The sequence below is a fragment of the Eleutherodactylus coqui genome, chromosome 10 (genome assembly GCF_035609145.1).
Source record: "Eleutherodactylus coqui strain aEleCoq1 chromosome 10, aEleCoq1.hap1, whole genome shotgun sequence".
In the NCBI taxonomy this organism is placed as follows: domain Eukaryota; kingdom Metazoa; phylum Chordata; class Amphibia; order Anura; family Eleutherodactylidae; genus Eleutherodactylus; species Eleutherodactylus coqui.
In genome coordinates, this window is record NC_089846.1 from 48,688,694 (window position 1) to 48,704,398 (window position 15,705).

A 15,705-nucleotide genomic window follows, 5' to 3' on the forward strand; every position below is an offset into this window, starting at 1 on the left:
TTCCTCTGGATCAACAGGGGGGGGGGGGGGGGGTGGAGGGGTTGGACTAGATGGTCATTGTCTTCAGCCTAACATACTATGTTACTTTCTTGAAGATCTTCCTTGCACTAATCTTATGCTCCCATATTTGGACACTGAACTTACCACAGAATCCATCCCTGGAACTATTGTGATGTATGCCACCAGCCTAATTCTGAGCTGTCAATGCGCATCTATTCTGTACCACTTTGTGCATCCTTATGAATACTCCTACAGGGTTCGTTCCATTGTACATGTTTTGCTGCGGATTTCTTGCAGCAGAAAATTCTTGCCAAAATCTGCAGCCTTCGGTGTGTATTTTGATGTGCATCCACACGATCTCTCTGCTACAGTTGAAGGGATGAAATCTGCTGGGAATCGGCCTCAAAATCCACCACATGTGAACGCACCCTTGGCCAGAGGCACACAGCTATGTTTTCAGGCCATGCGTTGTCTGTGTAGTTCTGTGGACAGCGCATGGCCCCATTATAGCATATAAGAGCATACGCATCACTTCTCAAGCAGTCAGATGGTCTACATGAATAGGCTCATGCCATTTCTGTGAATGTACAGTGTCCATGTATATTGGACAGCACACAAACCGGTATCTGTGTCCAATCTGATGTGAGTTGCACCCAGGCGCTACCCCCGTTATAGCCTTATGCCTGAGCCCTTAGGGCTCTGGACAATAAACACCATTGAGAGTTCTTCCACGTTCATTGTCCTAGCTACAGTCTGTGTCCCTGAATACGAATAGTGTGTCCTAAGTACCAACCTGGAAATGTTCACCAGCCAAGCATAAAGCGAATGTCAAAAATGAATTTTTTTTACGAGAACATTAACTATTTTGAAGTCTCCCACAACTAAATTTCACAATTTTTTTATTTTATTAGGAAATAAAAACTTTCGACACATTTTTATACAATAGATTTTAGGCAAGTTTCCAAGTGAGAATTCTATCTGCCTACAAGAATGCTGGTGAACTTGGCAAGGTCTTTGTCCTTATTGTGAAATCCTCCAATGTGTACAACTGCAAAAACTGTAAAACGGGAATGGATGGGAGAGGCTAGATGGAAAAAATTTAATTTTGAGCCTCACTTTGACACACTTGCTCCATTTGAATCACTCAACCGGTGCCATATGGAGAGTCCTAGCCACAGCCTATTTGGACAACTGAAATGTAAGCATTCATAAAATCACATGGCATTTCCATTCATAGAATACCCCGTTTTACTTGTCCCCCATACACTCCCTTGCGATGCAGAGAGGGTGGGGGAAACCAACTAGCAAATGATTAGGAAGTCAAATGATCCAATGTAACATCCTCATCAATATGAGAAGAAACAACTTTGCCCTTGAATCTTTCAGTTTTGAGCAAACTGATCAATAAGTTTGTTTTAAAAAGCTTATCGGAATATCCTATACATGGTTGTCAAAATTATTATACATCCGATCTCATAAAAATGTTTATAAATATATGTACATCTATTTGTACAGAATTCATTGATTTCCATTTACAACAGCTCAATGCTATGTATACCAGAAGTCCAACAGTTGACGTTGCTTTGGTTATCGGCTTTGTCCTCCACGATCTTTTCTTGAGTGGTGTCTTACGGCTATATTTATAATTGATTCATTTTGTCAATTCCCATATTAAGCCAAGACAGTCCTTTTGTCACCAGTGCAGTCTTCCGTCTTTATATTTTCTATAGCGGTTTAGATTATCCTAATATCCTTCGAATCTGCTCAGTGGTCACTTATTCCATACGAAGCAGGTGCACCATATCCTTAATAGAGCTGAGTGTGTCCAAACCTGTATTATAAAAAGTCGCTTAATCTCCAACAAGACTGTCCTCCTAAATCCTGTTTGGACTGATAACCATGATTTTATGAAAGGCACAAAATTAAATAATGAAAATGTGTACCATGGGTGTCAAGCAAGTAGTCAGTAGCCACAAAAATAGTCTCCAAGAGCTTCTAGAGTCCAACAGTGTCAAGCGGTGTTGGTGTGAATAGATACCAATGTAAAGCTTTTTCCAGACTCCTGAAGTTGGTGTCTTTTACTTTTTAAACATTGTTTGAGCTTCTCCTGGAAGGAAGATGTTGTCATTGTATATAAAATGGGATTCAGGGCACTGTTAATTGGCAAAATGAAGATCACAACCCAGGAGGTAATTGTACCTAGAAATACAGAGAAGCATTACGCTGCATTCCAAAAAGTTACAGTAAGGCATTGACTTTGGTGCTCTTGTGACTACACCATAATTTTCTATGACGCTAAATTACCAAGGAAAGTCAATAGTGCATTCCAGAAAAGAAGGCCTGGATGCATGCTGCAAAAACCTCAACCCAAAAAGAAGTACATCCAGCAATCTACAGGGTAAATTCAGAGCAGCACATATATTAATGCATCTGTTCCATTCATTGGAATGTGGCTTGTAGAAATCCATGCATATCTTGTAGAAGCAACTCTCAGCAGATGTATGGAGTAGACTTTCTGGTTTACAGACATTTCTACCATGAATCTTCCACATATGAGCATACCTTTTTATAAGCTTTACCTGGAAGGGGGAACCTGTTTACCCTACATGTTCCTTTTAAACATCCTCCTCTTTGAAATCTGCTCAAAAACCTAACGTGCTGAACACTTCAACGATTCCTCAGAACAAACTAAATTTAGGGTGTGTTTTACCTGTAGTGGATTTGGTGCAGAAAAATCCACATCAAGATCTGCATAGTTGGTGCGGATTTTGATGCAGATCCGCAGCAGACTTCACCCCTTCAATTGAATGGAGAAAATCTGATGGCGATTCACCTCAAAATCCACACCAAGAATATTGATTTTGGTGCAAATTTTTTCACTGGGAAATCCACACCAAATCCATTCTGAATGATAGGCAACCTACAGATCCTATGAACCTATAAACAAAATGTATATAGGACGAGGGTGTGATCTCTATGCTTACTGTCTGACCACAAACTGGGACTTCATGGAGATGAGTCGGCTCCATGCACAAAGAGTGTTGGCGTGCTCGCACATGGAATGAAGAGAGGAGTCTGCTCAATGTGGTGGATTTGCAGCCGACTGCAAAGCAGGTAAGATTACACCCCCGGACTCAGTGGCACTTGTTCTATGTGTCTATAGATTTATTTTACAGGGCTCATAGGACCTGAAAGGTTCCCTATAAAGGATTTTTCTAGGACTCATCAGGATAGGTCAGAAATATCCTACCAATGGGTGTCTGACACCCGCCCCGTGATCCGCTGACTGAAGGAGACTGGTAAACAAAGAAGATGCGGCACTCTATGGATTGCAGCTGCCCCTTCAGCCAACTGATCTGTGGGACTGCTAAGCTTCCTAGTAGCTCATATTAGAGGAAAGAAGCTTTTAAATTTGGGAATGTGGTTGTACACTACTTTAATGGGATACACGCCATCTTATAATAGTCACAGCGTGTAGCCAAAAAGATGGATCCGCCTCGAATAACAATAGTGTACTTGAGTAGGAAGGAATGGATGTGCTACATGTTGGTATGGTGCAGGGCCCCAGAACATGGATTTCAATATTGTGTTGTGGCCCCTGTAAGCGGGAGAGCGTAAAACCCAATTGCAAAGTTGAAGAGTAGCATGTGAGAAGCAGAAATCCACTTTCCGCATCTCTGAGCCCTGTGGAACCGCTGCTATGACTACTGTGAGGAAAGCATACTCAAATTGGCCTCCCTCCGCTACGATTAGGGGCAGATCATCCAGGGAAGTCATCCACCATTGTCTGCAGGAGATTCAGGTACCAATTCGCGTGGAAAGTCCCATTGATTAGGGCAATCGCGCCAAATCCCAACCCACATGTTCATGCTGAAATTTGCATTGAATCGGCGCTTTGACATTTACTAACACAGTCTCACAATGATAGTGTCAGCCATGGACGGCGTTGTCAAAGTAGCCTCCTTCTATGATACATGCACCGATCTGTTCAAGTACGCATTCTTTCAGTTATAGCAGCGGCCCCACAGGACTTAGAGAGCAAACATGGAGTAGCATGTGAGAAGCAGAGATCCGCTTTACACTTCTCTCTATTTCTTACAAGGGCCACAACACAGAATTGAAATCCATGTTCCGGCACCCCCAGAGACCCCATGCACCATCCCATCCCATCCCATCATGTAGTGCATCCATGCCTTCCTGTTCAAGTACACTTTTGTTATGTCAATAAAAGACACCAGTATTGAGATCTAGCGCTGGATCCCTCTTTGACTCTCTCTCTCTCATATATATATAGCGCTTTTTCATCAACCATCCTGTAGCAGGGGGGGATGTAAGTACATTTTTTTTCTTCCATTTAAATTACCCACCACACTTTGTAACTGTTGCATAAATACAAAATTAATATTTTTGCAGAATAGATTAAGAATGTTTTCTATTCCTCATGCGCATCTATCATTGTCTTTTTTACCTGGAATCTCTGTCTCGGTTAGTGAAACAGCCTTCAATAAAAAGATAGGAATCCAGCAGAGGGCATCTGTGAACACAATGAAGAAGAACCTCTTGGCGATGGTCACCTCTCGGGATAGTACGCTACGTTGGGCTGTTTTTGCACCTGTGTTGTGAATAGAATAAAACATGCTGCTATAGGAAAAGACGATGGTGACAAAAGCCAACAAATTCAGCCCTGGCAAGAGAGAGAGAACAGGCATGTCAGCATCCTGGCACAATGATCTCTATTACAAATATTTTATGATACAGCATGTGAAGCCGTTCGACCAGAGGAAGAAAAAAACATTAACATTTGTGGTCCCGTTATAGGATTATCTTAAACACACATAGAAAGCAAAAAAAAAGAGGAAATCCTTAAAAAAATGGCTTTATAAAAAAAAAAGTATTTTCTGTTGACCTCTTCTGACAACCATAACTTGTTTAGCTTTCAGCCAATGAAGTTGTGTGGTTTCTCTTGGTACCATTTTGGAGTATATAATAGTATTGCCCGTGGGTGTCAGCTGTAGTAAACAGCTGGCGCTCGCGCTGTATGCCGAGAGGTCGCCCCGCGACCTCTCTGCATACATACCCCGATGCTCCAGGACGTAAATGTACGTCCTGGAGCGGGAAGGGGTTAATACGTTTTTTTTTAAGATTTCTAATATATTCTTAATGTTTTACATTAATAAAAAGTAACAGCTTTTTCTTCGTTTATATATATTTTTTCTTTTTCTTACTGCTATCTATAGTGGCAGCAGATCGGTCTTAATAGGCAGAAATAAAGGGCAGCCTTGGGGGCCTTCAGGAGGACCCTAGCTGCCATAACACCTGGACGGCACTTCACAATCTCATCGTGGGGGATGAGGGTGGGGGGCATTCAGGACCCCCAAATGCAGCTTGGGGCATTTAATTAAAAGGTTAGCAGCCATGATCAGCATGAACTCGGATTGCAGCTGTTGGGGCTGGGTGTCAACGCTCAAAGGCAGCAGACATCAGCCTTGTATGGAACAGGCTCAGTTTCTAGGCCGGGCCATATTAACCCTGTGCACCTAGGACATACTGGGGTGCTAGGGGGTTAATTATCCTTCAAGATAGGTTATTTTTGGATTTAAAGACTTTAAGACCCATATGAGAACAAAGTATGACTAAACGAGAATATAGTGATAAATCATGTCTAAAAAAAAAAGTGACATGACTTAACAGCTGTTATTTCAGCTCCCATGTTGTTATATTGCTCCATGGTAAGTGGAAACAAAGAGACTTCTGAATTTAACTATAAATAGGAATGGTGAAAAAAACATGATGTAACTCAAGTTCAAAAAAGTAAAGTAATAAAGTTACTTATATACACATTTATATAGGAAATGTAAATTGATTAAATTTTACTTTAGGACACTTGTTTAAAACAGAAACAGCTAGCAGGAGGCTTACAACTAAATGAGGAATAGTCAAACTCTGCTACAAAGGTGAGGTTATGGAAGACAGTTTCATGTCACAGGTCATTCACCATGACAAGACTGAGCACAGTCTGGACGAGCTATCGTAAGACGCACACACAGTACAGTTTTTTTTTTTTTTAAATCTTTGTTTTTTCCCATGCCATCACTAGGTGATGACGCGGGTACCCACAACCTATCTGCAATGTCAATTCTGGATGGGCCGCGAGTTACACTGCTTCCATTGACATCAGAATTGAGTTGTGCTAATGGCCATGCTCCATGAGGACCTGGTGTCTTATGGCGGTGGTGTACATGTCTGGGCATTCCAGTGATGTCCTGGGAATGCCCTCTTGCACTTGACTGCTGTAAGTGGGTCGGTGGCGATCTGGAGCGTGCACCAAGATATGCACAATAGGTGTTTCCGGGGAGGAGGGATTACAAAACGGATGTCATTACCTTTTGAGAACATGTCTTTATTAGAAAGCCCTGCAAAAAGTGTGGTGGGCCCAGCAGTAGTTGCTTAACCTCTGTGGTCTTATATATGTTGTTTAAATCAAGTTGCACTTTTTATGGTAGTATATGACTCCCGTGTGTCATGTTTGCCCTTTATTCAAAATAACAGGTATCAGGTAATAGCAACATTTAACATTCATGTAAGTCATCAGCGGGATATAGTTCCCCCAAAATGGTATACATGTATATTTTGTAAATCCTGAGCCCATGCAATCACTGCAGTGACTGACAGTATGACTCCAGGTCGTATAATGAACAGGATCCGAGATACTGGCCATTTAAGACGTTAGATGTTTTGACCAAGCATTATCCATGGCATCTAAGAGGTTTACAGAAGGACGGGCTCCCTGTTTTGCCCTACTTGGTTGCGATTTCGGAGTTGTGATAGGTTGCTATCGGGCCTAATAATAGTTCACAGGTCTCCCATCTTTCTACACCTATAAAACCATGCCTGGGGCAGGGTCTACTAGAATGTGTACCAGCGTTACACTGACAGGCATAATACACTGCAATACCCCATTTGCAAATCTCCTAGTGGAACGTTAAAAAAAACAAAAACACACAAGATAAATAAAACATTAAACTTGAAAAAGTAAGCAAAGCAAAAAACTCCTCCTGCTTTATGTAAAAAACAGAGCTAATAAAAATGGTATTGCTACATCCATGGTGACAACCTGATCTATAAAATTATCAGATGTAATTTAACTCACACAAGAATCACCATAGAAAAAAAATCTTAAAAAATCCCAGAACTGCTCTTTTGCTTATCCCATTCCCAAGAATAAAATTTCAGGACTATAAACTACACAGGTATATACTGTAGCAAGCAGTGCAGTTCTGCATATACTAAATGAACCAGTATATTACATCTTACCAAGAAATATGCTGATAGAGTATCCGCGAGCTCCAGATCTTTCTGTGCTATCGGACTGTAGTGGAAAGCAAACCCCATTTCTTCCATAGAAATTCCCAAATGTGTCATAACTGAAGAAAGGAATAATGGTGATGAATAAGCCAAGGGACCAAATTGTGGCAAGTGTTCTTAAGGTCTGTGAGCGTCCTGGTCGGAAGTGACTAAACGGAAAGACGATGCACAGGTACTTCTCCAGTGTCATGTAGGTAAGCATGAGAACAGACACTTCAGAGGACAGCATGGCTAGTGAGCCAACCAGTTTACACTCCCAGCTGTCCATCCAGATCTGGGCATGTTTGTTGTATTCTCCATGAAACTTTATATCGTAAGCACCTAGGCAGAAGAGGTAGAAGCCCATCAGGCAGTCTGCACCTGCAGAAAAGAAAGGGACATTGCAATTCAGAATTGTGCAATCAAATGCAAAAGTATTTTGATAGATGTGTTAAAGTGTATGTTAGTTGGGATAAAAACTTGAAGAATAGTGGGGTAAATAGAAAATAAAGAAAACTACTATGAGCACCAGTACAGTTTCCATCAAGATTTCCCAGACTCCTAATGGCAAAACTAAAATTGTAACTGTTAGGGCTCTGGATGCGGATCCACTGTGCTAACCAACCAAACCTGGGTTTTGGACCATACCGGGTATGGCTGGCAGCTGACCCCAGTGGTCAGAGGTACCGAAGCAGGGAAATCTCAGAAGGGTAACTTGCCCTTAGCTAAGCAGGAAGGTGGGAAGACTCCTAATTATAAAGCAGGGTAGGCATCCTGATAAGAACGTCCCCACGCTGAAACCTTGTGTGCACAGTGAACACAAACCACAGAACAAGACTGACTACCACAGAAACAGGAATGATGCACAGACTGGACAGAAATGGACAGACGCACACAGGCTAAAGCATAAGGCAAAGAACATGCAAAATAAACAGATACCGGCTCAAAAGACAGAACAGCCCTGAAACAGGCAACCTAGATGTTCTGTATGTCTGAAGCAAACACATCAATTCTGAGGCAAACAAGAAGTGTCCACAGCTCACTTAAATAGGAGGGTAATTGCTATTTAAGCTGCAGCTTGGCTGTGAGCGCTGAGAGGAGTTAGCTCCCTCATTGCTGGTAGAAAATAGAACAAAGAGTACATTCAAACAGAAGAGGCAGAGCAATGCTTGCATCTGCCCAGAATAGCAAGAGGGCAGCAGACACAGGCAGCAGACCTAACAGTAGCTGTACACAAATGATATGTGATGTTAAAATTGTTGGTTACATTAGTCTTGGAGTTTCACTAGGCTACTGTATATTAGTGGGGTGCAAGTACGGACGTCAGTAGCTTGTCAGACCAAGATGTAATTAAAGCCCACAATGGACCAATATTGACATATAATATATCACCAAAATGCAGGAAACACAAATTATAGCAAATAACAGAAATACAGGCATAGGAACTCTATCCCTAGCCAACTTGGAGCAGTGGGCCCTACCTAGAAGCAGGGTGCTCATCCCAATAGGGGCGGGCCTATATCAGAAACTTAGGGGGCCTAGTCTATCCTTAGATATTTAATATAGATGGAAAGAGAATAAACCCCATATAGAATAAATAAAGCACTGGTACTGAGCTGACAGGAGTTCTCTGCCTCATCAAACATCTCAGAAAGGACAATAACTGGTGCCAATGTAGAGGCAGACCTGGAATAAATACACTCCAGTATGGCTGATTAGCCGACTAGAAGAGACACCTCCCTATTGGCCAACCATTACATATATCACAGGAGATGTTGTAGCAAGGTTGAGAAGAAAGGCACATTATACACCGAGTCCACTAGGGAATTTCCAACAGACAACACCTTAGGGACCTTCTGCAGTGACATGAATAAGGCACTCATTAGCACCCAATGCTAAATGACAGGACACATGTGCTAGAAACAGGATTACATGGACCAGGGCTGATGCTGTGATGTCACCCAGATCCCGATCCTTTGCCAGTGCCGACATACCATGACAGTATGTAAAAAATAATCATATATGACTTTAGTGGTGTTTCTAGAAGACCAATATTAGACTACCATGCAAATTTTTTGAGCTGTCATTCAATGAATGGCTGAGTGCTGCCTCTGATTTGTCACAGCGCTCAGCCAGTCAGAGGTAGTGCTTTTAGGAGGGGGGATTTTTTAATCCCCGGCCTGAAGAGAAGCTGAAGAAGGGGACCTGCTTGAAGATGCGCCAGAGATGACAGTGCTTCTAAGGGGATGTATAATTGTTATTATTTTTTCTCTACACTCAGGGTTCCCACCCACTGGCGATATTTTCTTTCTTGCTCTGCGAGAGCACGAGAAAAATCTTGCATCGCAGCGCAAGAAAGAGGCCGGTATAGAACCGGCATATTGCAAGTGGTTTCAATGGGGCCAGCGGCAGCAGCGCTAGCCCCATTGAAAGCATAGGGAGAATGCCACGGACTTCTGCCACAGCTGTGACAGGAGTTTCCTTCATCCCCGCGGGGATGAAGGAACCCTCTGCCACAGCTGTCACAGCTGTGGCAGAAGTCCGCGGCATTCTATTCTATTGCTTTCAATGGGATCGGCACTGCTGCCGATCCCATTGAAATCAATGGTTTCAGCCAAGCCCCGCAGAATGATTATCGGGGAGGGGCTTCAAATATAAGCCCTTCCCCGATAGTCATCAATAAGTGTGTAAAAAAATAAAAAAAATTATTACTCACCTCTCCTGCACTCAGCCGCGTCCTCCTGCTGGCTCCCCAGCACTGCTAGTAAGCTCTTTCAGCAGTCGGGGATTTAAAAATCCCCGCCTCCTGAAAGGGCTGTGCAAATTGGCTGAGGGCTCAGCCAATAGCAGCTACTGCTTAGCTATTGGCTGAGCGCTCAGCCAATCACCCATAGCCCTTAGCTATTCATTCATGAATTCACAGCTATAGCAGTGCCGATCCCATTGAAAGCAATGGGCTAGAATGTCGGGGACTTTTGCCACAGCTGTCATAGCTGTGGCAAAAGTCCCCGGCATACTCTATCTCTTTTCAATGGGGCTAGCGCTGCTGCCGCTGGCCCCATTGTAAAAGATTGGCGATATGTCAGCGTGATACTGATATCCCGACGTCATGCCGATTTTTTTCTCTCACTGCGATGCGAGACTTTAACTTTAGAATCGCATCGCAGTAGAGAAAATATCGCCAATGGGTGGGAGCCCTTAGGGATTATTTTTGGGGTAGGGCTTATATTTCCCACCCCCTCCTGAAAATCCTTGCCCCAGGGAGTGCCCTGGCACTGCTGTCACAGCACTGGTAGAGGATCTCGATCACCTCTCATTGATTTCAATGGGGCCGGCAACAATGGGAGAACATCAGGATCCAATGCTGCAACTGTAACAGCTGCAGCAGGGGATTCCTTCAGCGATCGTGTTCCATTGGAAACAATGGGCGAGATCTCAAAAAGATAGGACATGCTGCGATTTTGTTTTCACATTGCATCGCAAGCGTTAAAACATCGCACATGTGAAGGGAGCCATTGGAAACTATTGGCTTCATAATTTTGCTATTTCTCACAGCCTTGTAGCGCTGGGAAATCGAGCGATTTCATTGCCAGTGTGAAGGCACCCTTAGAATAGTTTCATGCACAGGTTTAGAAAATAAAATGCAGTTTTATAGCAGTTTTTTGCAAAATTTTTTTTTTGAGCCACCCCCAGAAGTAGATCCAGCAGGAAGGAGAAGTATACTGGTAAGTCCTTCCTTTATACTTCTCATGTCTTTTGAATCCACTTTTGGCTTTGGCTCAACTACTTGGAAAACTGCCAGAAAAACCTGCATGTGAAAGCGCCCCAAAACTATGAAAACTTTAGTTTCCGAATGAGTATTCCATTATCTACATTAGAAAAATAACTGCAACTTAAGGCTTGATTCTCACAGGAGTATTTGCCCGTCCAATACTCAGGGAGTCGAAGCCATTGATTTCATTGGGTTCATTTAAATGCCTGAATTTTCCTGCGCATTTCGGTCATACAAAAACCACAGAAAAGTCTATTTCTCAGAACTCAGCCCCGCCCCCGTCCCACCTCCTTTCATTGCAAATAGTGCAGAGTGGCAGAGAGGGGGCGGAGAGGAGGCAGAGAGGGGGCGGGAGCTCAGTTCCTGCTCCTGGCTTTTCCATCCTCCCCCCCCCCCCCCCTGCAGATGAGGACATCGTATATCGGCTCGGCGTGAAAACCAAGCCGATATACGGTCGTCTGAATCCAGCCTTAGGCTAATTTGACACAGGTGAGCACAATATTGGGCCATGAAACTCCGCCTGATATTGCGCTTGGGCATGTACTATATCTCTGTGGAAGTGAGGCATTTTGCACATTTTCTTTTTGCACATGCAAATGTACCCAATTTGCGGATGCAAAAAGTACTGTAAAGCATGTAGATACGCTTGCAAGTATAAAACGTACATTGGGCCGTGAAAATCGTAAGAGATTTGTGCATTGCGTAACGTACAAATCTTGCACGAATAGGAAACCCCAAACGGCGGCATGTCCTATCTTTGGGCATTCCCTTGGAACGCATTGCCCATTGTTTTCAATGGGACAGGCAAACACATCGCATGGCATGCAATGTGCTTGCGAGTGCAATGCAAGGTTTCCCATTGAAAACAATAGGAAACACTTGCTGAACCTCTGAAGCAGCTGAATACTGCCTGAGGATCACAACCTCACCAAAGTGATAGGAGTTTGTTTTTACAGAAAAACGCCTCATATTCGCTGGTACACAGCATGTGGACAAACGCAATATTCACGGCCTGATATCATGCTCAGTATTCAGGTTACATTGCCGTGTTGGCACTTTGCGATAAATAGGTGGCTTTGGTCGCTGTTTGGACACTCGGTCTCTAAAAGGTTCGCCATCACTGCTATAGGATATCTTGAAAACATGACCTGTTTGGGTGCCTTGAGGACTGGAGTTGGGAAAACTGGACTAATCTTTTACGTAAATGTCAGAAGTTATTAAGTGTGATAAATATTCAATAATACACCGCAATCCGTAATACACTGTTTCATACAGTATATCAGAAAAGGCATGCAATCTGCAGAATCATTATAATTCATACACTATTATCAAGAGTGCATCCATAGTTTGAACACACCTAGCGCGAGTATGACAGTGTAACACAACATTCATATGCATACTGGTAATTCATGGTTTCAATTATTTGGCTGTAACTGTGTAACAAGTCACTTGACTTGATGTTCGGATTCTTCTATATGTTGGTGGGAACTCACAGCAGAGAGACTTGATGGACATGGCGTGCTGGCAGTTCTCAGTGACTATGAATGACCTCATGCAGATAACAAACAGGTTTCCAAAGCAGGTGACACAGGCCATCACCCAGACAAAGACCCGGAGCAAGATGTTGGCCAACATGTTCTCGAAGGAAGAGATGCCGTCACTGTTAGGCTTGCAACTGCGCACATGAGGAGCGTGACTACAGTACTGGAATTTTTTGAAGTATCTGCAGAAAGAATAAGATGAGGTTAAAGCACACAGGATATCACATTCCACTTCCTATAGTGTAGTTGATTTTAGGGCATATTGCATGGTAATAGTCCGCACTGTTCCTCTTACATAGTTTTGCACAGATTTCATATTTAAAGGGAACCTATCATCATCTATGAGCACATAAACCAAGATATTACACTCAAAAGAAAGGTCCTGAGGAGTCTGGGGATGTGCTTAGCATACTTACCCCGCTCCCCATTCCCATGTCATTACCCATAGTACATCGGACTCATTTTTGCAGGCTGCAAGGATGAGTCCGATGCGCTGTTTGTGCCATGATTTTTACGGATGACAGCGTGGGAACGGGGAGCCAGGTAAGTTTTCAAAACACATTTCTGGACTCCTTGGGACCTGCCCTATGACATCATAACTTAATTTAGGGTGCTGATAGATGATAGAAAAAGTCAAACCAGCTCCCCCACATCGGAGACTATTCTGGAATCTAAGTACCATGGTGCAGGAAAGGAAGCCACCACAGCCATGGTTGGCTCCAACCCCAAAACACAAGATTTCTACCAGCACTCATGTGAAGTTAAAAACAAAACTTTTATTATAACAGCCTTCAAAACATCCACATAGAAGCAGACAGAAAAAGGTCAACAATATTTACATGTTTCAAGCCTCACAAACTGGGCTCTTCCTCATAATAGGGAATGACAGATTCCCTTTAACACTGTGTGCTGATTAATTTCTAAACTGGAAAATTCTGTCTACTTGCAGCTACCACTAGAGGGAGCTCAGAGGCTACTTGCATACTGCATTATTCTTGAGTTCAGTGTAAAAGCTGTATGCGGTAAGCTCCCAAGCTCTCTCTAGTATTAATTGTAGGCAGACAGAATTTCAAAATGTAATTCTATGGAGGAAATGTATTCACTGCCAGAATTTTGGTGCTGAAAACTTGAGGTTTTGGCACAAACAACACTTTGCACCGAAATTGCAATTTTTAAGGTTTTACAGCACCTCCACCACTTTTTAATCAAGAAGGTGTAATTTAGAGGCAGGGAGATGCATTTCATCACCTTTGCTATAATTTGCACCAGAAAAGTGACATAAATAGCTGAAATTTACGTTAACTGGAGCAAATGTCTTCTTTTGGTGCACGGGAGGCCTGAGATACCCCCTCATATAATAAAAGTAGTGATGAGCGAGCATACTCACTAAGAACAATTGCTCGAGCGAGCATTGTCCTTAGCGAGTACCTGCCCACTCGGGAGAAAAGGTTCGGCTGCCAGCGCGCGTGACAGGTGAGTTGCGGCAGTCAGCAGGGGGGGGGGGGGAGAGGGAGAGAGAGATCTCCCCTCTGTTCCTCCCGCTCTCCCCCGCCGCTCCCTACCCGCCTCCGGCAGCCGAACCTTTTCTCTCAAGCGGGCAGGTACTCGCTAAGGGCAATGCTCGCTCGAGTAATTGCCCTTAGCGAGTATGCTCGCTCATCTCTAATTAAAAGGTATGTGTCTCTTTATATAATAGGGGCATCTTTTAATGGAGAGGATCCTATTAAGATGGATGTACAAAACTCCAGTCTTAATAGATAAGCCCCAACATCTCTTCAAGGATTTGGAGCTTGGTAATAGATATATGGAGCTCCTGGTACTATGAAGTTATATCAAGAAATTACCGAGCAGTGAATTTTAGCCCGATTTATAATAAATAATAAAAAATAAATTCATACAAAAAAAACTAAAAGATAAATATTTACTTTTAGAAAGAAATATCTAAATCCAAGAAATGTAATGTATTTACTTCCTGGGGCTTCCCTAAAATGAAATATATGATAGAAGCCGCTGACCAGAAGAGAAGATTACAATATAAAATCCACTATTTCATCTTTTCCTGTTCCTTAGAAAAATCCAATATACTTTCGCACCCCATACTCATCAGTCCCTGCGTCCGTAGACCTGCCGTCTAGGTTGTATGTGTACTTACATGTGAGACAGGTTAACCAGCCTGGAAAACATGCGATTGTGGATATTTGGAATCTCTATATCCTCCATGATTCTAGGAACAAAAATGAATCTATATGAGATAAATACATAACACTCCTTTTCGCCTGATACAGTTTATATAAAGAGCTCATGGAATAGTTGTCAACGCTTTCATTGCTACCAGACCAACGTGTATAATTTTTAACTCACCATTGGGTTAGCATTCGTTTTCCTGGCTATATGTCCTAGATTCTGACTATTTACTGCAGGTGGCGCAATAACAGGTTGGGGGACACAGGACGCCTGTTCTCAGGATTGGTTGGCGGTATCAGTAGTTGGACTTCCACTAATCAGCAACTTATCCCCCATCCTTTTTCTAACTTGCGATTCTAGAACAACCCCGTTAATGACCAGCCACAAACAATATTTATTATGTAAACTTGATAGATGAGTCATGTATGATCACTGGGACTGACTGACTGATCAGGGCTCCTGAGTCCCCTGTGTAAATAGAGCAGTGGTCACACAATAACACTCTATTCACTATCTATGTAATTGATTGGGGTAGCTGAGTGCTGTATAGAGAATGGGGCGATAGTGCGTGTGCGTGACCACTGCCCCATTCACAAAGGGGACTCGGGACCCTCATTCTGCACCCCTAATAGGCACACATAAGAATGTAGCCATAAGGAATATAGAAGTACCCCTTTCACCTGTGCCCTGGTGCCTGAAGGACCCAAAAGTCACCTGTCCATATAACATGATAGACGAAGGCACTGTCACAAACTCTGCATTGAGGATCCAAAGCTTCAAGCTTTGCCTTTCTTTTATGACATGATCAGATGTTGTGTGTGATAGTCGTAAACTTGACCTCCAACTGTCACCTCAGAAACATTC

The 15,705-nt window shown here is 42.9% G+C and overlaps 1 protein-coding gene across 1 annotated transcript in view; it reads right to left on the bottom strand.

The window, feature by feature from the left end:
* Nucleotides 1-934: 934 nt before the first annotated feature.
* The window catches only part of LOC136579736 (relaxin receptor 1-like), a 335,848-nt gene continuing 321,077 nt past the window's right edge, over nt 935-15,705 (bottom strand). Inside the window, exons 14-18 of the mRNA XM_066579797.1 lie at nt 14,810-14,881; nt 12,610-12,839; nt 7,315-7,725; nt 4,469-4,684; nt 935-2,199 (exon numbers count right to left, since the gene is read on the bottom strand). Coding sequence (XP_066435894.1) covers nt 2,012-2,199; nt 4,469-4,684; nt 7,315-7,725; nt 12,610-12,839; nt 14,810-14,881 — 1,117 coding nt within the window. The 3' untranslated portion in view covers nt 935-2,011. The remainder of the gene's footprint in view (nt 2,200-4,468; nt 4,685-7,314; nt 7,726-12,609; nt 12,840-14,809; nt 14,882-15,705) is intronic.